This window comes from Rhinoderma darwinii, chromosome 6 (genome assembly GCF_050947455.1).
Source record: "Rhinoderma darwinii isolate aRhiDar2 chromosome 6, aRhiDar2.hap1, whole genome shotgun sequence".
Lineage (NCBI taxonomy): Eukaryota > Metazoa > Chordata > Amphibia > Anura > Rhinodermatidae > Rhinoderma > Rhinoderma darwinii.
Genome location: NC_134692.1, coordinates 82,439,484 through 82,462,162, shown reverse-complemented (window position 1 = coordinate 82,462,162; position 22,679 = coordinate 82,439,484). Strand labels below are relative to the sequence as shown.

The 22,679-nt window shown below is 42.8% G+C and overlaps 1 protein-coding gene across 2 annotated transcripts in view; it reads right to left on the bottom strand.

Moving 5' to 3' along the window:
• Positions 1–22,679, bottom strand: part of ZC3H15 (zinc finger CCCH-type containing 15) — a 120,652-nt gene that overhangs the window by 27,631 nt on the left and 70,342 nt on the right. For both annotated transcript variants that reach the window (XM_075831281.1, XM_075831282.1), the window contains exons 5-6: positions 13,622–13,713; positions 11,270–11,452 (exon numbers count right to left, since the gene is read on the bottom strand). In XM_075831281.1, coding sequence (XP_075687396.1) covers positions 11,270–11,452; positions 13,622–13,713 — 275 coding nt within the window. The remainder of the gene's footprint in view (positions 1–11,269; positions 11,453–13,621; positions 13,714–22,679) is intronic.

The window sequence follows — 22,679 nt, the reverse complement described above, 5'->3', positions numbered from 1 at the left end:
CTATAGTTGCTTCATACATTGATTCCAGGAGCCGCCCCCTATCCATACTATCCAGAAGAGTGGCCAGTAATTGAGGTGCGAGTTCCTCCCCATATTCTTTAAAAACCTCCACCGGAAGACCATCCGGCCCCGGAGCCTTTTCACTGGCGAGTATCCCTATGGCTGCCTGGAGCTCCTCCAGAGATATAGGTTCCTCCAATGTCCTTCTCTCCTCCCCTCCCAACCTGGGAAGGTCAATTTCCCCTATATACTCTTCCAACTGTTTGGGTGTGTGTTCTGCTCTAGAGGCATATAAATCGGAGTAAAATTGCTGAAAGACTTTCAATATCTGCCCCATATCAGTCTCTGGCTGTCCCCCCTCCCCCCTAATAGTATGTATATAATTATTCTCCCTCTGAGCCTGCACCATCCTTGCCAGCAACCGTCCTGTGGTCTCCCCCTCCTCATAGTATTGACGTTTTAAAAACATCCGTTTGTTATCCGCCCTTTCCAACTGATGCTGTTTTAACAACCTCTGTGCCTCCACCCAATGCCTCAAAGTGTCAGGTGTGTTATCCGCAATATGTAACCTTTCTGTCTCCGTTACCCTTTCCAACAGCGCTTCCCCTAATTGTCTAGACCTGGTTTTTACTGTCGAAATGTGCTGGATGAACACCCCTCTCAGCAACGCCTTCATCGCATCCCACAGTATCTCTTGCGGTACAGTACCCGAGTTGAACTGAAAATACTCCTTTATGAGGTCTAGAATTTGTTTATTATCTATCAACTTCAGCCAGAAGGCATTGAGTTTCCAACCCCCTTGCCCCCGCCCTGTCCTCCCCTCCGTCACCACCTTCATTAACAAGGGAGAATGATCCGATAGGGCTCTTTGTAGGTATTCCATCTGATCCACAAAGGGTACCGCTGCAGGCGAGCACAAAATTAAGTCTATCCTGGATAGAGACTGATACGTGGAAGACGCACAAGAGTACTGAAACCTACTTGGATGCTTATCCCTCCATATGTGCCGCCAGCCCATTTCAGCAACAAGATGACCAAACGCTGTTATCCCCCCCCCCCCCCTGTCGTGCCAAATTTATCCATATTGGTATTCGGTACCGCGTTAAAATCTCCCATCACGAGTAACGGGACCTCCGGGAATCTAGCCAGTTCTTCCACCACTTTCTTAAGACACCCGCTTGAAAAGGGAGGGGGAAGATACAACACCACCAACACACAATTCCAATGATACATAGTACAGTGTACCCCGACATACCGCCCCTCCCCATCCTGGAAGGAGTCATGACATATAAATGGCACCGCCCTATGTATGAGAAGACTCACCCCCCTTGAATATGTAGTGTGATAGGAATGAAAACTATGGCCTACCCAGGCCCTATGCATCATGGAGACCGAATCCCTAGTCATATGCGTCTCCAGTAGTCCCATCACCCGTGACTCCTGCTTCTTGATAAATTCAAATACCGCCTGCCGTTTTCTGGAGTCCCGCAAGCCCCAGACATTCCAGGACAGACAATTAAGTGATCCCGTCATCCCTCAACATATCCCAATACATCCTACCCTGTTTTCGTAATTTTAAAGAGGCTCTGTCACCAGATATTGCAACCTCTATCTGCTATTGCAGCAGATCGGCGCTGCAATGTAGATAAGAGTAACGTTTTTATTTTTAAAAAACGAGCATTTTTGGCCAAGTTATGACCATTTTTGTATTTATGCAAATGAGGCTTGCTAAAGTCCAACTGGGCGTGTTTAAAGTAAAAGTCCAACTGGGCATGTATTATGTGTTACATCTGGGCGTGTTTACTTCTTTTACTAGCTGGGCGTTCTGACGAGAAGTATCATCCACTTCTCTTCAGAACGCCCAGCTTCTGGCAGTGCAAAGACACAGCGTGTTCTCGAGAGATCACGCTGTGTTGTCACTCACTTCCTGCCCCAGGTCCTGCATCGTGTCGGCCACATCGGCACCAGAGGCTACAGTTGATTCTGCAGCAGCATTGGCGTTTGCAGGTAAGTCGATGTAGCTACTTACCTGCAAACGCTGATGCTGCTGCAGAATCAACTGTAGCCTCTGGTGCCGACACGATGCAGGACCTGGGGCAGGAAGTGAGTGACGTCACAGCGTGATCTCTCGAGAACACGCTGTGTGTCTGCACTGCCAGAAGCTGGGTGTTAACGAACAGAAGTGGATGATGCTGATTCGTCAGCATCATACACTCCCATTCCTAACGCCCAGCTAGTAAAAGAAGTAAAAACGCCCGATGTACACACATAATACACGCCCAGTTGTACTTTTACTGTAAACACGCCCAGTTGTACTTTTGCAAGCCTCATTTGCATAAATACAAAAATGGTCATAACTTGGCCAAAAATGCTCGTTTTTTAAAAATAAAAACGTTACTGTAATCTACATTGCAGCGCCGATCTGCTGCAATAGCAGATAGGGGTTGCAAAATCTGGTGAGAGAGCCTCTTTAAATATCCGACCGGCTGGGTCAACCTTCCCTCCCTCCCCTCCCTGTACCATCCCCCGTAAACCTACCCCTTTCCAAGGGTTGGGGCGACAGATATCATCGGTCATAACCCATAACAACAAGCATCGGCAGGTCAACTCCGCCCACCGTACATTCAGCAATACCATAACTTGCAATTCACCCTTCCCGCTTAACTGACCATTACTCCCGCTGCCTTTTTGCAAATAAACAACCATAGACACATTCCTCCACTCCCTGTCTTCAGTGTGCACCGCAGCCAGGCCCTCAAAGGCCCCCAGGGGTTCAATCAGGAGTCCAAGCATAGCCAGGAACCCTTAATGCCAGTTCTTGCAATGGTCTACAACACCTGGTTCAATCCCGCATCTCCGGCCTCATCTTCTCAGCAGTTTCACTCCAGATCAACGCCTTCTCTCTGCCTCCGCCGGTCTCAATTGACTTTCATGACTGTCCAACCATCTAACCGCTTCTCTCGGTGTCTCGAAAAAGGAAGTCGTGCCCAGAGCCACTATTCTCAGGCGGGCAGGATACATCATAGAATATTGCACTTGTAGCGCCCTTAGGCGTCTCTTTATATCCATAAACTGCGATCTTTTCCGTTGTACTTCCAAAGAGAAATCCGGGAAGAAGGACACTTTCACCCCATTGAAGGAGATGTCTTGACATTCTCTAGCTTTCCTCAGGATTTTATCTCTATCTTTATAGTGTAGTATCTTTATCAGGACGGGTCTCGGCGGCCTCCGTGTAGGGCCGGGTCTTGTCGGCACTCTGTGCGCTCTCTCCACAGCAAACGGAGGGGTCAATTCCTCTCTACCAAATGTGTCGATCAGCCATTTTTCAAAGACATCATCCGGATTCGTTCCCTCCACTCTTTCCGGAACCCCCACAAGTCGAACGTTGTTCCGTCTCAGCCGATTCTCCATGTCATCTGTCTTTGCCAGCAATGCGGCCACTGCCGGAGTGTGCTTGTACATCCTGCCTTATGTTAGGAATCGCATCCTCCATGTCTGACACTCTCCCCTCCACAGCCGTGGTGCGTTCCGCTACTTTCTGCAAATCATTCCTGAGCAACAAAATGTCCTCCTTCAATCCACCCATCTGGCATGATAAGGCAGTAAGGACCATAGAATTTTGCTTCACCGCCGCCAAAATGTCCTTTAATGAGGGTTCCCCCTTCCTTGCTCCACTTGTCCCTCCAGCACCTGGCTGATCCTGCATGGCACCGCACATCTCCTCCTCCTCCTCACTTCTCATGTCCCCTGCCAAAGGAGAGTACCTGGATCCATAAGATGAGCCTCCAGCAGCCTGATCTCCAGCCGACTTTCTCTGCTGTGCTGCCGCACCTCCTGCTCTCGGCGTGCGGGCGAACCTCTCCAGCTTCTCTGCTGCTTCCTGCCTGAGGCCTGTAGTGCGGCCCTCCGTCTCGCCGGCGCCATCTTGAGAGCGGGACCCGGGACTCGCTGGCGGCGACTTCTGCTTCTTTGAGCGCGTCATTATGGACGGGCACTCGTGCACCTCCACCTCTAGACTCCGGTAAGTCACCGGGGAAACCGTTTTCCCCAAATTCTGCGGGATATATATGCCTTACAGGATGGATACAGCAGGAGCTCCGGTCACACACGTCCTCTCACATTCACCGCTAGGCCACGCTTATTTAATTACGGTTTAATAATTTAGACATACAACAATCTTTACGCAACTTTGCATCAAATTGTATTTTTATACATGGTATGCGGTGCACCATAAAAAAATGGTGGCATTGTAGCTATTTTCGGTATGCAGTAGGGCTGGGCAATTAATCAAATTAATTAGATTAAATCACCCTGAAGTCCTATGACGATTCTGTTTTTGTTAATAGAATCATTGATTCAATTCTCTAGTGGCGCTGTGCTGCAGGACGAAGCTCTGCCTCGCCACCTGCCCGGTCCGCCCTGTCTGAGTAGCTGCACCCCGTTCTGTCCCCATCTGCTCCGTTTCCCAAGGAACTGCTGTTCCGTACTGAATAAAAATGATACAGTACGGAACAGCTGTTTCGTGGGGAAGCAGGGACTCCTAGTATAGTGCCATATCTCCCTGTAGATAGCAACACCGTAGCTCCCTCTAGGAGCGGAATCCCCAGCCAGAGCGTTGCCAAAGCTCTGGCCCGGGATTCTGCTCCTAGAGGGAGTCCCTGACATCTCTGTTCATATATGGACAGTGATGTCAGGGGCTCCCTTTAAAAGCGTTGGCAACCTCTGGCCTGGGATTTCGCTCCAGAAGTAGCCAGTGTCGTCACTTATATGGACAGTGACTTCAGGGGCTTCCTCTAGATGTGGAGCCCCTGGCCAGAGCATTGCAAGATCTCTGGCCGGGACCCGTCTGTGGAAAGCCCTGGACTTCACTGTCCATATATGGACAGTGACGTCAGGGGCTACACTCCTGGAGCGGAATCCCCTAGCAGGGGATTCCGCTCTTAGAGGGAGCCCCTGACGTCACTGTGCATATATGGATAGACGTCAGGTATTCCATCAAAGAGCGGAATCCCCGGGAAGAGGAGCCTGGACGTCATGTGTACTCAGAATCCTGACACTTCTGAATCTTTTTTTGTGAGATTCCGGCAAGTGAAACCAAATCTCGCGAGATTACGGAGCTAAACGAGATTTGGTTTCACTTGCCGGAATCGCACAAAAAAAAAAAAAAAAAGAGTCAGAAGTGTCAGGATTCTGAGTACACATGATGTCCAGGCTGGATAATCATGTATATTCACCATCAGGACACTGTAGTAATGTTAGGGTTTGTGTATGAAGCTGCACATAGTGATATAACTATATCGCTAGTGCAGTGTAAATGAATGGAGAGGAGTGCATGATGCCGATTGGTCAGCGTCATGCACTCCTCTGTACAACGCCCACTTGGTCGAAAGTAAAAGTACGCCTACTTGGGCATTAAGAAAGCTCATTAGCGTAAACCAAAATCGCTCCTAACGTTGTGAAAAAAGATCGTTTTTTTAAATAAAAAGCATTACTGTCACCTACATTACAGCGCCCATCTCCTTATGTAGGAGATAGGGCACTTATAATGTGGTGACAGAGCCTCTTTAAACCCATAAAGTGTAGCTAAATGTTTGACAAACTTCTGATATGTCATAGTTTGGATTGGGCACGGAGACCCCCACCAATCGCTAGAACGAAGCAGCTGAAGCGCTGCAGTAATCGCTCAGCCGCTTCGGGTCTGTTCGGCTGTTTCCAGAAATAAACGTATCGGTGTATGGACTCAATAGAAAGTTTATGAGCCTGTACTCCGATACATCGGCTTTGCGGAAAAAGCCAAACAGACCGGAGGCGGCTGAGCGCTCACACGAGTGCTTCAGCGGCTTCGTTCTAGCGATTGGTGGGGGTCTCACTGCTCGGACCCCCACCAATCAAAACTTCTGACATGTCACTATGACATGTCAGAAGTTTGTCAAACGTTTAGCTACACTTTAAGAACACAGCCTGTTTTGGCCTAAAGGACAGAGACAATTTTTTCATATCTGACGTGTCACTTTATGCAGTAATAACTTTGGAATGCTTTTATGTAGCCAAGCAATTCTGAGAATGATTTCTCGTGACACATTGTACTTTATGTTAGTGGTAAAATTTGGTCGATATATTCAGTGTTTATTTGTAAAAAACACCAAATTTCAGAGAAAATGTGCACAAATTTATATTTTTCTAAATTTAAATGTATTTGCTTGTAAGGCAGATAGTAATACCACACAAAATAGTTACTAGTTAACATTAACCATATGTCTACTTTATTTTGGGATCGTTTCTAGGACGTTACAAGACTTAGAACTTTAGCAGCAATTTCTCAAATTTTCAAGAAAATTTCAAAAGGATATGTTTTCAGAGACCAGTTCAGTTCTGAAGTGGCTTTGAGGGCCTTAGATATTAGAAAATCCAAGTAAATCATCCCATTTTAAAAACTGCACCCCTCAAAATATTCAAAACAGCATTCAGAAAGTTTCTTAACCCCTTAGGCCTGTCACAGGAATTAAAGCAAAGTAGAGGTGAAATGTAAAAAAATTTTATTTTCCCAAAATTTATTTGTAATAATTATTTTTCTGTAATACAGGTTTTACCAGAGAAACGCAACTCAATATTTATTGCCCTGATTCTGCAGTTTTTAGAAATATCCCACATGTGGCCCTAGTGTCATAATGGACTGAAGCACCGGCCTCAGAAGCAAAGGAGTACCTGATGAATTTGGTGCTTTTTTTTTATTTATTTTTTAGAATATATATTTTAGGCACCATGTAAGGTTTGAAGAGGTCTTGTGGTGCCAAAACAGTGGGAACCCCCCAAAAATGACCCCATTTTGGAAACTACACACCTCCATGAATTTATCTTGGTATAGTTAGCATTTTGACCCCATAGGTTTTTTGCAAAATGTATTGGAATTAGGCCATGAAATTGAAAATGTTCATTTTTTCCAATAAAATGTTGTTTTAGCTCAGGTTTTTGTCATTTTCACAATAGATAAAATGACCCAAACATTGATTAAGCAAACTCTTCTGAACACAGCAATACCCCAAATGTGGTAAACGGCTGTTTGGAGACCGGGCAGGGCTCAGAAGGGAAGGACTTTTGGAGCTCAAGTTTTGCTGGAATGGTTTGCGGCGCCATGTCACATTTGCAAAGCCAAAACAGTGCAAACCCTGCAAAAGAGACCCAAGTGAAACTACACCCCACAAGGAATTTATCTAGCGGTATAGTGAGCATTTTGACCCCACAGCTTTTTTGCTGAATTTATTGGAATTAGGCAGTGAAAACCAAATTTTTTTCCCCAGTAAAAATTTACTGACTTTCATTTTTACAAGGAATAAAAGCAGAAAAAGCACCCCAATACTTGTAAAGCAATTTCTCCCGAGTACTACTTGGCATGCAGATTTTGCTTGATTGGTTTTTGGGCGCCATGTCGCATTTGCAGAGCCCCTGTGGTACCAGAAACAGTAGAAGCCCCAGAGAAGTGACTCCATTTTGGAAACTATACACCTCAGGGAATTCATCTAGGGGTGTAGTGAGCATTTTGATCCCACAGGTGTTTCATAGATTTTATTAGAATTAGGCCTCATGCACACGACCGTATTTTTTCCCACCCGTAAATACTGGCGTAAATACGGGTCCGGTGTCACACGTATTCCACCCGTTTTGCACCAGTATTTACGAACCCGTGCTCGTAAATATGGGTCCGGTGTCACACGTATTCCACCCGTATTTACGAGCACGTTTTTGGCGGCAAAATAGCACTGCACTAATCGGCAGCCCCTTCTCTCTATCAGTGCAGGATAGAGAGAAGGGACAGCCTTTTCTGTAATAAAAGTTAAAGAAATTCATACTTACCGGCCGTTGTCTTGGTGACGCGTCCCTCTCTTCACATCCAGCCCGACATCCCTGGATGACGCGGCAGTCCATGTGACCGCTGCAGCCTGTGATTGACCTGTGATTGGCTGCAGCGGTCACATGGCCTGAAACGTCATCCAGGACGTCGGGCCGGATGTCGAGAGAGACGCGTCACCAAGGCAACAGGCGGGAGACCAGACTGGAGGAAGCAGGAAGTTGTCGGTAAGTATGAACGTCTTTTATTTTTATTTTTTACAGGTTTATACTGATCGGTAGTCACTGTCCAGGGTGCTGAAAGAGTTACTGCCGATCAGTTAACTCTTTCAGCTCCCTGGACAGTGACTATTTACTGACGTCGCTTAGCACCGCTGCCGTAATGACGGGTGCACACATGTAGCCACCCGTCATTACGAGAGCTCCATAGACTTCTATGGACTGTCCGTGCCGTTATTACGGCCTGAAATAGGACATGTTCTATCTTTTTCAACGGCACGGGCACCTTCCCGTGAGAAAACGGGAAGGCACCCGTCGCCAATAGAAGTCTATGAGCCCGTTATTAGGGGTCGTAATTACGACCCGTAATAACGGGAGTTTTTACGGTCGTGTGCATGAGGCCTTAGGCAGTGAAAATGAAAAATTAAAATTTACCCAAAAATATGTAGTTTTTGCTAACATTTTTTTATTTTCACAAGGGGTAATTGGACAAATTGGGTAACAAATTGTGTGGTGTTTTTGGCTTTTAGAGCACAGATTTTGTTGGACTGGTGTACGGGCACCATATCGCATTTGCAGAGGTCCCTTAGGTATCAGAGTAGAGTGGAAAACCCTGAGAAGTGACCCTATTTTGTAAACTACACCCCTCAAGGCATTTATCATTTGCCTGGACATATGGCAGGGCTTACGAGTGAAAGAGCAAATGTGCATTTGAGGCCTATTTTCGCAAAATTGGCCCACAATGGCAGGGCTCTGGGGTCAAATAGTAAAACAAACCCCCAAGTATTGACCCACATTTTGGAAACTGCACCCCTCAAGGCATTTTTTAAGGGGTGTATTGAGCATTTTGACCCCACAGGTTTGGTTTTGCCTTTTAGTAGAAATTAACGCTCTGTGGATGGTGCAAAGTGAAAATTTTAATTTTCCACAGGTATGACATTTTAGTGCACAATATGTTGTGCCCAGTTTGTGCCACTGAAGACAAATATCTCAAACTGTTAGGCAAGTTCTCCCGGGTATGGCGATGCCATATATGTGGACGTAAACTGCAGTTTGGGCACGCTGTAGGGCTCAACAGGGAGGGAGCGCAGTTTGGCTTTTGGAGCGTAGATTTAGCTAGGTCGGAGTTCTGTTTGGGGTTTTGCTGGTATTGCAGTTTATAATGTGGGGGCATATGTAAGCTGTGCAGAGTACATCAGGGCATAATAAGAAGGTATAATAATGCGTTAAATAAATAATAATTCAATAGATATGTCGCACTGATAAGTGGTGCCCAATCTTATCTGCTTTTGGAACACTTCACATTTTGCATCGCCATATTCTGAGAGTCAGAACTTTGTTATTTTTTCTTCTTCCGGAGCGGTGTGAGGGCTTATTTGTTGCGGGACAATCTTTAATTTTCATTGGTACCATTTGTGGTACATGCGATTTCATTTTTTGGCAAGCAATGTGACCAAAAACCAGCAATTCTGATGATGTTTTTTATTCTTTTTCTTTTATGGCATTCACAGTGCACTATAAAAAACAAATTTTAATTTATTCTGTAATCGATACGATTACAGCAATACCATATGTACATAGTTTATGTTTATGTTTTGCAGTGTCTGCACAATAAAATCACTTTTGTTTAAAATAATAAATTTTTTGTGTCGCCATATTCGGATAGCAATAGCTTTTATTTTTCCGTCAAATAAGCTGTGGGAGGGCTTGTTTTTTGCGGGACGGGCTGTAGTTTTTAATGGTATTTTGGGGTACATGCGACTTTTAGATCACTTTTTTATTCTGTTTTGGGAGGGGTAGTGACCAAAAAAAAACAGTGATTCTGGAATATTTTTTTTTTTTTTTACGATGTTCACCGAGCTAGGCTGCCATCCGGCCGATTAACCCCTTAGATGCAGCCATCAAAAGCGATCGCTGCATCGAGGTGGTTAGATTGCACCCGATGATTGCGAATGGCAACGATTGGCACCTGTGGGGGTGCCGATTGTTGCTATGGCAACCGGAGGCCTGACAATAGCCTCCTAGTAAGGAAGCCTAATAGGCTTGCTGTCCGTGAATAGTGGACAGCTCTAATACACTGCACTATGTAGATAGTGCAGTGTATTAGAATAGCGACTAGGATGCCTTCAAGTCCTAGTGGGACAAAAAAAGTTAATAAAAATGTTGTAAAAAAATAAAAAAAAGATTCAAGTTAAAAAAAACAATAACCGCCTTTTTTCCCATAATAGGTCTTTGATTTTAGGAAAAAACGGAACACAAAAAAAAAAGTACACATGTGGTATCACCGCATCTTTAATGACCCGAACTATAAAAATATCATGCTATTTTACCCACACGTTGAACACCGTAAAAAAGTTAAATAAAAAACAATTCCAGAATCAATGTATTTTTGTCACTACCCCTCCCAAAACAGAATATAAAAAGCGATCCATTCAAGTGATATCCCATCATTATAAGATGGGAATAATGCTTTAAAAATATACAGGATTGTGTAAAAGTAAGCAGTCCATCTTGTGTTGTGGAACAGACCACTATCCACAGATAATGGTAGTATTTCAGCAATGTTCCCTCGTACAACGTAATATTTGTCATTAGACATTTTTAGAGTAGTCGCTCCCTAAGGCCCCATGCACACGACAGCAAAAAACGGAGCCGTTCACTTTCATTGAACACTGACACCTTTCCGTAGCACTACGGTAGGGTGTCAGTGCCGTGGAAATGTTGCGGGAATTATGGAACATGTCCGTTCTTTCGCATTTTGCGGGCCGTGCTCCCATACTTTGTATGGGAGCACGACCCGAAAATGCGGCTGTCAGTCAGCGGCCGGCCGTGCCCGCAATCGCGGGCCGTGATTGCGGGCACGGTCGTGTGCATGGGGCCTAAATCAATGGCAATTGTATGAGCTCAATTGTTCTACTAACTGTTCATTAAGGCTCTATTGACATCTGTGACAGAGGCTGCGCTATTTCTTCCGGTAAAACTAAGGACACGCTTACAGAAACCTGACAGAACCTGTTGAAGTCGATGGGTCCCGTCAGGCGCCATTAGTGTCAGAAGAAAGAAAAAGCTGGAGTGCCAGAGCCATTTCATCAGTTAGTATTACGGAGCAGAAGAATGGAAAAACTTAGCGCAGATGCGAACAAAGCCTAACCTGTATCATTGACATGGGTGATTGAAATACATTTATCAAATCGTATAGAATTACCTCCTTTTCTATTAAATCTTCTAATGAAATTTCTTCATCCTTTTCTTCTTTCTTCTTATCCTTCTTTAATACAAACCCAGGAGGAAGAGCATGGCGATACATGCAGGTGTCACCTCCACCAGGGCATACCCAAAACCACCCATATTTGTTGTTTTCTATTGCTTCCAGGAAGAATCTACAAACCTGTAACAAGAGTATAAACATAAGCTTCAAAAAAGATCCATTTATCTTGATATAGTGGCAGTGAGCTACGACAGGGAAACCTGCTGCAGTTCAGTAGCTACACTATATTCATCAATCTGGCACGTGCCATGGTGATTAACAAGGTGCACACTGCATAGAAAACATTTTTTTTTTACACTGCATGAACTTATGCAGTTTGCCATATGTAGGCACTTTCTGCACTGTATAAAGTTACCTTTCTTGGATTAAGATTTTCATCTAGAAACACTAAATTGAGTGCTTATACGTGAGAACTTCGTAAATTTTTTGGCAAGCAATGCAGCACGCTGAGATATCCGCATGTGTTTTACAACCATGGTGGCATGCATGGTCCCATTAAAATCTGTGTGATAGGACAGTTTTGCTGTCAGAAATGCTAACTTCAGAACCTACAACATAGCCCCTTGGCAAGTGGTTGAGATTTTCTATATCTTATATGTGCCTCTATTGTCTTCTTTTGCAACATTATACCCCTCCCCAGTGCCCCGTATTATTTCCCTTTCCTGTCCCTTACCATAACCACTTGCCACCGCAACCTTATTTTGGTTTTTCTTTTTCGTTTTTACCTCCCTACCTTTCAAAAGCCGTAACTTTTTTTATTTTTCCATCGATATAGCCATATGAGGACTTGTTTTTTATGGCACTATTTAATGTACTGGAACACGGGAAGAAATTTCTCTGGGAGGTGGAACAGGAAAAAAACCATATAGCAATTCTTCCATTATTTATTTTGTTTTTATGGCGTTCACCTTGCGGTAAAAACGACACGTTAACTTTATTCTGTTGGTCAGTATGATTACAGTGATACCAAATTTATATAGTTTTTTTTAGATCTTACTACTTTTACAAAGAAAAAAACGAAACATTTTCGTCGACTGAGCGGCTTATTTTGCGGGTGAGCTATTGTATTAATTTGCACCATTTTGTTTTTTTCGGTGATCACTGTGCGTTAAATAATTTTATATTGTAATAGCTTGGAATTTTACGGACACAGCGATGCCAATTTGGATTATTTTATTTTGACATTGCTTTTGGAGGAAAAATGGGAAAAGGGGGTTTTTCTAAACTTTTTTTTTATAGATATTTAAATAAAAACTTTATTTAACGGTGTATAACTTTTTACTTTGCCCCCCTAGGGGACGTGAACCAACGATCTTCGGATCACATGTGCGATATACTGCAATATTAATGTTTTGCAGTATATTGCGATTCTGACATGCTCCAGGAGCAGGGCTTAATAGGAGTGCAAAGATAACAGACCTGGGGGTCTAAATCAGGCCCCCAGGCTGCCATAACAATCGGCAACCCCACAATTGCGTTGTGAAGGGGCGATGGAATGTCAGAGTGGACCACGCCCTGGTATATGTGTGATTGGTGCAACTTTCAAAATACTTTTTATTAAAAAAAACAAAAAAATTGAGATACAGCTGATTTGTATTCTATATACAGAGCAGCCGTATTATGCACCAAGTCCTGAATTCGTCATGTCCACGAGTCTGACTGGTTCAGTAAAAGAGGATCCTGCGTGGATCTGCTGATACTGAACCCATCAGCCCCGCGGAACTGACAGATACAGGTTTCAGCTCTACGTACAGCTGCTCTGTATACAGGATACTAAGCAGATGAAGATTTTTAATAAAAAGTACTTTGAAAGTTGCACCAATCACACTGATGGACATTATTATTTAAAAAGGGAAAAATAAAAATATCAAAAAGGCGTACATAGTTTTTAATCATCGATTTTAACTGCGAAGGAGACTTCAGAAACGATTTTATCAATACAGGCCAAATGTGTGGGGTTTTTCACAAGAAGGGGCCAGTAACTGACTACAAATTTTAAATTTCTTTTGGCGACTTTTAGGCAAGGGCTTTTTAGGGCCATCTTCTCCTATAACATAAATAGGCATAATATAAACATTACCGTGTACAGGAAAAATCTAAGTATAGACTCACCAACCGAAAAGTTCAACTACAACACATGGTACAATGCTTGGAGTAAGCAGAGGCGCATCAAAAGTATCCCACTTATTTACCTCTCCAGAGGTCTCTATGCTATACAATCTAATACTCACTAAATTTACCATACCCATCTGAAGATAATATAGTAAATAAAATCTCACTATAACGTACTATCTGAGTTTTAGGTTTCTTCTTTTCTGCTTCGCCATGTTTTGTGTTCACCACTTCCTCCAGCTTTTTCTCATCCCAATTCTCCATTGTATCTACAAACAAGAATGCAAATATAATAGATCACGATTATCAACAACGCATTAAGTCTAAACATATGTGGACTAGGGATGCACGATGCATCGAAACATCGATACTGTTTAGATACCGTGCACCCTCAAAGGGTTTGATACGGTGAACCCTCAAATGGTTCGATACCGTTATATCATGTATTTCGATACGAAGCTGTGCGGCCGCACAGCTTAGCATAGTAATACATGAAAGTATGAGAGTGGGGCTGCGGCTGTGTAACACAGCCATTGCCCGGCTCCTGAGAAGTGTGCGCGTGGTCAGCATGATGTGATGCGACCAGCGCTGCACTAATGAGCGGCGGCACTGAATACTTATGGTCAGGTGCGGGGCATTGGCTGTATTACACAGCCGCAGCCCCGCTCTAATGGCGGAGATCAGAGAAACCTTTCATCTCCGCCGCTATTCTCCTGAATGCTGCGATCAAAGCTGACCGCAGCATTCAGGGGAAAATTAGAAGGGGAGATGCCCTTTGGATCGCGTCACAGGACCCCAGGGCTGTCTGACCATATTTCCTGTTAGGGCATACTTAGGTATGTCCTAACAACTGCCTGTGTACTATCAGTACACAGGCTAACGTACTGGCATATAGATATAAGCCAGTACATTAAAGTTTTAAAATAAAAAAAAAGTTAAAAAAAATATAAGTAATGTTAAACACACACACACACACACACACAAAATGAGTCTCGATACATAAAATACACATTTATACCGTCGCAACCGTAATAACACATTTATACCGTCATTCACGTTTACGCGGTTCTAAAATAAAAAAACTGCTTTTTCACTTATTAATGTGAGGCACGAGGTATTGTGAATTTTTAACCTCCATGTGCCTCACGTTAATAGTAATTAACCCCATCATGTAACTCACACATTAACCCAATGTTGTTCATTATGACTGAGGAACATGATAGGGTTAATTACTATTAACGTGAGGCAATAGGTTCAAAAGTCATCCCACCAAACGCCTCACATCAGAAAACGGAAGACCTTTTTAATTATTATTATTGTTGGCAAAAGTATCGTTTTGGTATAGAGTATCGCAATACTACACAAAGTATCAGTATCGAAGTCCAAATTCTGGTATCGTGACATCCCTATTGTGGACACCCTTTTTAATAAATAGGTTTTAATTAATTTAAAGTGAGTCCCATAACTAAAAGGTTTAGGATGTAAGGATACAACCATGCAATCTGCTGTACATTGACATTTCTGGTCTAGTCATTTGTTAGTCCGGTTACTCTAGGAACAACATCTGAGCTGCAAAGTGGTAGGCCATACAGCCGGACAGGATAGAAACAGCTTCTTATCACTGGCTCTCTGGTGGAAAAATCTAAATTTTCTAAGACTTTACTTGTATTAGATGTACATTGTAAATAATTTTCTATTACTAAAGCATCCAATGCCACATAAAATACTGGCTATATTCACAGATCATATGTTGAGGATTCAGTGAGGACCCTAATCTAGAAAAACAGCAATATTGTACTATGTAGAAATTGTTTGTTGCACCGACACATAGAAAAAAGTCAGCCAATGCAATTCTACTACTAATGATTTCATCCAGCTGGATACATTAGTATCTCAACACGTTTAGCCTACATTGTAACCCACAGGTACTTAAGAGAGACATACATTTTACAATAACAAACAAACACCGGTTAGCGCTGGAGTTTAGATGGTAACCTCCAGCGACCACGAAGAGAGCCACGTGGTGGCTAAAACACAAAGTATATAAAGGCCAAGCTCCCCCGACACCCCAATGACACACACCAGGACTTCCTCCCATCCCTCTTCATGAGTCAGTGGGATACCAGTCCGTGCGTGTCAAATTACACATCAGGGGGGGGGTTCGGTCATCGCTCTGATAACGGACTGCAGCCCAGAGAGGTGATGGGGTGAAATGATGTATATTATTTTAAACATCCTTATGGTATCATAAGGACTGACACATAGGGGCAGAGACTTAATATATGAAGGACTGGGCTGGAGTCTACACTCCCCAGTCTTTGAAATATTACGGAACTTCTGGAGTAGGAATAGAGGAGAAAGATTGTAAAGGGGGAATTGGGTAAGAAAAAGAGCGCACTCTACATAAAAAAGGTGGATGTTTTAAATGGCAAAGTGTGTGATGGGCATACTTTCCGAGCGATGTCAGAGGTAAATGAAGGAACACTCTGAATTGACAGAAGCTTATGGTTTAAATCCACTGTGCTCTGTATACATCAGTTACCAAAGCGATGGCAGAGCCACCCTGATGTGTAATATGACAAAGGACTGGTATCTCATTGGCTCATGAAGCGGGATAGTAGGAAGTCCCATTGTGCTACATCAGAGTGCGCATGGAGCCTTTATATAAAATCGGCATTCTAGCCGCTGTTAGCTAATCTGTGTTTATTTGCAATTGTAAAAAATATGTCTCCTGAAGTACCTGTGGGTTACACTGCAGGCGAACCGCTGTTTACCTAGATTAGGGTCCTCACTGAATACTGAACAATTGATCAGCGACTATAGCCAAGTATCAGTACGTTAGGTGGAATTGGATCCTTCGTAATAGAAAGTTATTATTAATGTATATATAAAAGCAAAATCTTCGAAAATTATACTTATCCACCAGAGAGTCCGTGAGAAGATAGGTGGCTAAGGACATCAGTAAACTCCAGTGAACACCAACTTCTGAAGCACATAACACGCAAAAAGAGTTAGGGGTTTCCATGGGGGTCACCGTGCATTGCTGGAGTTAAAAAAAGCTCAACAGCTGAAACACGTTCTCTGGAATCACACTTTGCCACCTAGCAATGATGGACAAATTTGTTTTTGGCCATCTGTGTGTAGGTCCCCTGTCCCAATATCAGGAATTCGAACTATTAAACGTTTGTGGTTTCAGAATTTAACCCCTTCCCGCTCCTGGACGCACTATTAGGTCATGGCAGCTGTATCGTTCGCGCTCCATGACCTAATAGTACGTCTCGGGAGTAACGGCCGTTTTGGCCGTCCTCCCGACACATACAGGAGCTGTGACAGCTGTTGTCTCGTACAGCAGCTGTCACAGCTCCTACAGCGGGGACCGATCCCTGTGTCCCCACTGATTAACCCATTAAAAGCCGCGTTCTATAGAGATCGCGGCTTTATAGGGGTTAAGCTGCCATCGCCGGCCTGCTACACGATAGCGGCTGGCGATGGTGACTATGGCAACCGGACACCAAACAATGGCGTCCGGCTATGCCATAGACGGAAGCCTAGTGGGTCCTGACAACGTCAGGACCCACTATGCTTGCTGTCAGTGAGTAGCTGACGGTTCTAATACACTGCACTACGCATGTAGTGCAGTGTATTAGAATTGCGATCAGGGCCTCCTGCCCTCAAGTCCCCTAATGGGACAAAGTAATAAAGTAAAAAAAAAAAAAAAAGATGTGTAAAAACAAAATAAAAGTTTTAAAACTATTAAAAGTAAAAATCCCCCCTTTTCCCTTAGCAGTCCTTTATTATTAATAAAAATATATAAACAAACAAATAAACTATACATAATTGGTATCGCCGTGTCCGTAACGGGCTGAACTACAAAATTATTTCGTTATTTATCCCGCACGGTGAACGCCGTAAAAGAAAATAATAATAAACCGCACCACAATCACAATTGTTTGGTCACTTCACCTCCCAAAAAATGGAATAAAAAGAGATTAAAAAGTGGCATATACCTAAAAATTGTACTGATCGAAACTACAGTTCGTTAGGCAAAAAATAAGTTCTCGCACGGCTTTATTGATTGGAAAATAAAAAAGTTCTGGCGCTTAGAATAAGGTAACACAAAAAGTGAAGGATTTTTTACAAAACGTATTTTATTGTGCAAACGCCATAACACATAAAAAAAAACTATAAACATATGGGATCGCCATAATCGTATCGCCCCGCAGAATAAAGTGAATATGTCATTTATAGCGCACGGTGCACGCTGTAAAAAAAAATAGAATGAAAAAACAATAGTACAATTGCTGTTTTTTAGTCATCACGCCACATAAAAATAGAATAAAAACTGATCAGAAAGCCGCATGCACCCCAAGAAAACTACAATGGATTCCTCAAGGGGTCTAGTTTCCAAATTGGGGTCACTTTTGGGGGGCTTCCAATGTTTTGGCACCACAAGACCTCTTCAAACCGGACATGGTGCCTAATAAAAAAGAGGCCTCAAAATCCACTAGGTGCTCCTTTGCTTCGGAGGCCGGTGCTTCAGTCCATTACCGCACTAGGGTCACATGTGGGATATTTCTCTAAACTGTAGAATCTGGGCAATACGTATTAATTTGCATTTCTCTGATAAATCCTTTTGCGTTATAAAAAAAAAATGGTATAAAGAGGATTTTCTGACAAAAAAAAATAATTTAAATTTCACCTCTACTTTGCTCTGAATTTCTGTGAAACAACTAAAGAGTTCATAAACTTTCTAAATGCTGTTGTGAATACTTTGAGGGGTCTAGTTTCTAAAATGGGGTGTTTCTTAGGGGTTTCTAATATATGGGCCCCTCAAAGCAATTTCAGAACTGAACTGTAACCTAAAAAAAGAAATAAATTAGGCAATACTTCACTTCTTACATTATACTGATAATGAGCCGTGCCCACCCCGAGATGACCCCAGTTTTGACCGTTTGTATAAACGGAGACCCCTATTAGACCGTTTCAGTGCCCGGTTTTCGCAAGCATACACCCCCGAGAAGTGTATTTCTATTGATGAGTCCCTGGTACATTTTAAAGGGAGGGTTTAATTCCGCGAGTACCTGCCGGGTAAGAGGGCAAGGTATGGCGTGAAGATGTATAAGCTGTGCGAGAGTGCATCAGGGTATACCTACAGATTTAGGATATATGAAGGAAACGCCACCCCCAAACCAGACTGCATCCTGGACTACAATAGGTACATGGGAGGGATGGACTTGTCAGATCAAGTCCTGAAGCCCTACAGCGCCATGCGGTGTGGTATAAGAAGCTGGCCGGGCACATCATACAGATGGCATTATACAATGTGTACGTGCTACGTCAATGTACAGGCCAGAGGGGAACTTTCCTGGAATTTCAAGAGGTGATTATCAAGAACCTAATCTTTAGGGGCAAAGAAGGGGGGCACCCAGTACTTCTGGAAGCGGGGCCACACGCATCGTACCAGGGCGGCAACACTTTCCAGGAGAAGTTCCCCAAACTGGCAAGAAGGGAAAAAGTCAAAAGAGGTGCAAAGTCTGCTATAAGAGGGCGATAAGGGATGACACAATATATCAATGTGACACGTGTCCCGAATAACCAGAGCTCTGTATGAAAGAGTGTTTTAAAATTTATCATACATCCCTTGGTTTATAATTTACCCCAATTTTACTTACCCTGATGCACTCCGCACAGCTTATCCCCTCGTCTTTCCCTCTGGGCCCTGCTGTGTGCCCAGGCAGCTGATAACAGCCACATGTAGGGTATTGCCGTACCCAGGAGAACCCACATTACAGTTTATGGGGTGTATGTCTCCGGTCAAAATGCTCACTACACCTCTAGATGAATGTCTTAAGGGTGTAGTTTTTAAAACGGGGTCACTTCTTGCGGGTTTCAACTGTACTGGTACCTCAGGGGCTTCTGCATACATAACTTCGCACTAGAAAATCCCCAATATGCCAAATGGTGGTCCTTTCCTTCTGAGCCCTCCCATGGGCCCAAACGGCAGTTTATCACCACAAATGGGGTATTGCGGCACTCAGAACAAATTGCACAACAGAATGGGGTATTTTGTTTCTTGTGAAAATAAGAAATTCAGCCAAAACTACATATTATTTGAAAAAAATAATTTTGTTTTAATTCCCAGCCCAATTCAAATAAGTTCTGTGAAAAAACTATGAGGTCTAAATGGTCACATTACCCATAAATGAATTCCTTGAGGGGTGTAGTTTCCAAAATGGGGTCACTTCTGGTGGGTTTCCATTTCTTTGATACCTCTGAGGCTCTGCAAATGCGACATGGCACCCGAAAACCAATCCAGCAAAATCTGGACTCCAATAAACACATAGCGCTCCTTTCCTTCTGAGCCCTCCCATGGGCCCAAACGGCAGTTTATCACCACAAATTGGGTATTGCCGCACTAAGGACAAATTGGGCAACAAAATGGGGTATTTTGTTCCCTGTGAAAATAGGACATTTTGATCACAAATGACATTTTATTAGGAAAAAATGTCATTTTTTTTCATTTCACAGCCCAATTCAAATACATGCTGTGAAAAAAATGTGCGGTCAAAATGGTAACAACAACCATAAATGAATTCCTTGAGGGGTGTAGTTTCCAAAATGGGGTCACTATTGGGGGGATTCCTACTGTTTTGGCACCTCAACACCTTTTCAAACCTGGCATGCTGCCTAAAATATATTCTAATAAAAAAGAGGCTTCAGAATGCACTAGGTGCTTCTTTGCTTCTAGGGCTTGTGTTTTATTCCACGAGCGCAGTAGAGCTACATGTGGGACATTTCTAAAAACTGCAGAATCTGGACAATACATATTTAGTAGTGTTTCTCTGGTAAAACCTTCTGTGTTACAGAAAAAAAAATGGAATAAAATTGAAATTCAGCAAGAAAAATGAAATTTGCAAATTTCACCTCTACTTTGCTTTAATTTCTGTGAAATGCCTGAAGGGTTAAAAAACTTTCTAAATGCTGTTTTGAATACTTTGAGGGGTCTAGTTTTTAAAATGGGGTGTTTTATCAGGGTTTCTAATACATATGCACCTCAAAGCCACTTCAGAACTCAAGAGTTACCTTAAAAAAAAAAGCTGTTTATGTTCTAAGCCTTGTAACGTCCAAGAAAAATAAAAGAATGTTCAAAAAACGATGCCAATCTAAAGTAGACATATGGGAAATGTGAACTAGTAACTATTTTGGGTGGTATAACCGTCTGTTTTACAAGCAGATGCATTTAAATTCTGAAAAATGCTATTTTTTCAAAATTTTGCAATTTTTCACCAATATACATAATATATCGACCAAATTTTACCACGAACATGAAGCCCAATGTGTCACGAGAAAACAATCTCAGAATCGCTTGGATAGGTTTAAGCATCCCAACGTTATTACCACATAAAGTGAAATATGTCAGATTTGAAAAATGGGCTCTGAGCCTTAAGGCCCAAACTAGGCTGCGTCCTTAAGGGGTTAAAGTTGGTGGCCAGTGGCTTAACCTGCACCTACACTCTAGGGACTACAGCTACCATTCTAGTGTTCACAATAGTCACAGCAGAATTGATTTATTCATATTGCACACTATCCTCTACTTAACGACACGCCCTATTTTTAATATCCACGACGCAGGATTTTTGTACTTGCTGTAAAATCCTTTTCTCATTTTATTCATTAGGGGATAGAGCAACATGAGTATTGGACCTTGCCACTAGGAGGCGGATACTAGGTTAAAAAAAAAAAGTCTCACCTCCGCCCAGGCAGGCCATACCCTTCCCACAAACACTGGCTTAGTCATTTTGTACAGAAGCAGTAAAAGAACAACATGTCCATGTTCCCGGGAGTAAACCAACCAAACAACTGGTCCCAGGCCTGGAAAAACCAAACAAGAGGTTAGGTTCTGTGTCCCCCAATAAATACGAGAATAAGATATTACAGAGAGTACAAAAATCCTATTTTCTCGTTTATATAAAATTGGAGAGGCAGCACCATGGGATTCCCTAAAACAGTCCCATAGGGTAGGAAGAAAATAAAGGAAAAAGTATAGACTGCAGCAACTTGCGACCCAAACTAGCATCAGGGAAGTCCAAAGAATACAGTGCCGTGAAAAAGTATTTGTCCCTCACCCGATTTTTCTTCTATTTTTGTTAATTTAACATGTTTAAATGTTTCAGATCATCCAGCTAATTTAAAACAGAAGATAAAAGTTCCAAACAATGTTCACTCCTTGTAAAGGCGCTTCTGTGTTGATAGAGTTGGCAAAGGAGCTCGTTGCATAAAATCAGCTCCAGAGATATGGAATAATTTATTCTTAAAATTACATACAAAAAGTGTGAATATAAAAAACATGCAACGCGTGTAACTCCGGAGCTGGTTTTATGCAACAAGCTCCTCTGGCAACTCTATCAACACGGGAGCGCCTTGACAAGGAGTGAACTTTTCATTTCTAAACTTTGGAAGGACTGTTATTTTACCTGTAACCAGTGTCCACTCCAAAGGCTTGCACACTGTATACCACCCGAGTCAATGTAGTCAACAAGTTTCAAAATTGAGTTGTGCCGACGATCTTGCACAACTCCAGAATGTGAGTCAGTATAGAATCCCTTATCTGTACGCTCATCTTTTGTGCATCTATATATCCTTATGTTATTTACCTTAGAGGAGCGCCTGTGTCTTTTTTCCCCCTCCCCCTATTCTCCCTTTTTTTTTTTTTTTTTTTTTTTTTAAAACCAAACAAAAAAAAAAAACAGTATATGATAAAAGATAATATGAAGCTTATAAATTCTATTTAAACGATAAAAACTTATTCAAAACCTATATCACCCATGTGAGAAAAGAATTGCACCCCCTAAATCTAAGAACTGGTTGTACCACCGTTGGCAGTAACAAATGAAATCAAATGTTCGCAGAAACTCGCATTGAGTCTTATACAACGCCGTGGTGGAATTTTGGCCCACTTTTCTTTGCAGAATTATTTTAATTCGGCTACTTTGGAGGGTTTGAGAATGAGATGCCATACATGTTCTTGCCACAGCATCTCAATGTTTTTCCAAGTCAGGACTTTGACTCGACCACTCCAAAACCTTAATTTTCTTTCTTTTGAGCCATTCAGAGGTGGACTTGCAGCAGGGAGAAAAAGAGATACAGGAGGGAGAACATGTTCCATGGAGTGACAAGGGCATCGACCGCGATGGCCCTGGGATCCCTCGGTTTGGCCACGTAGGTTGGAACCGTG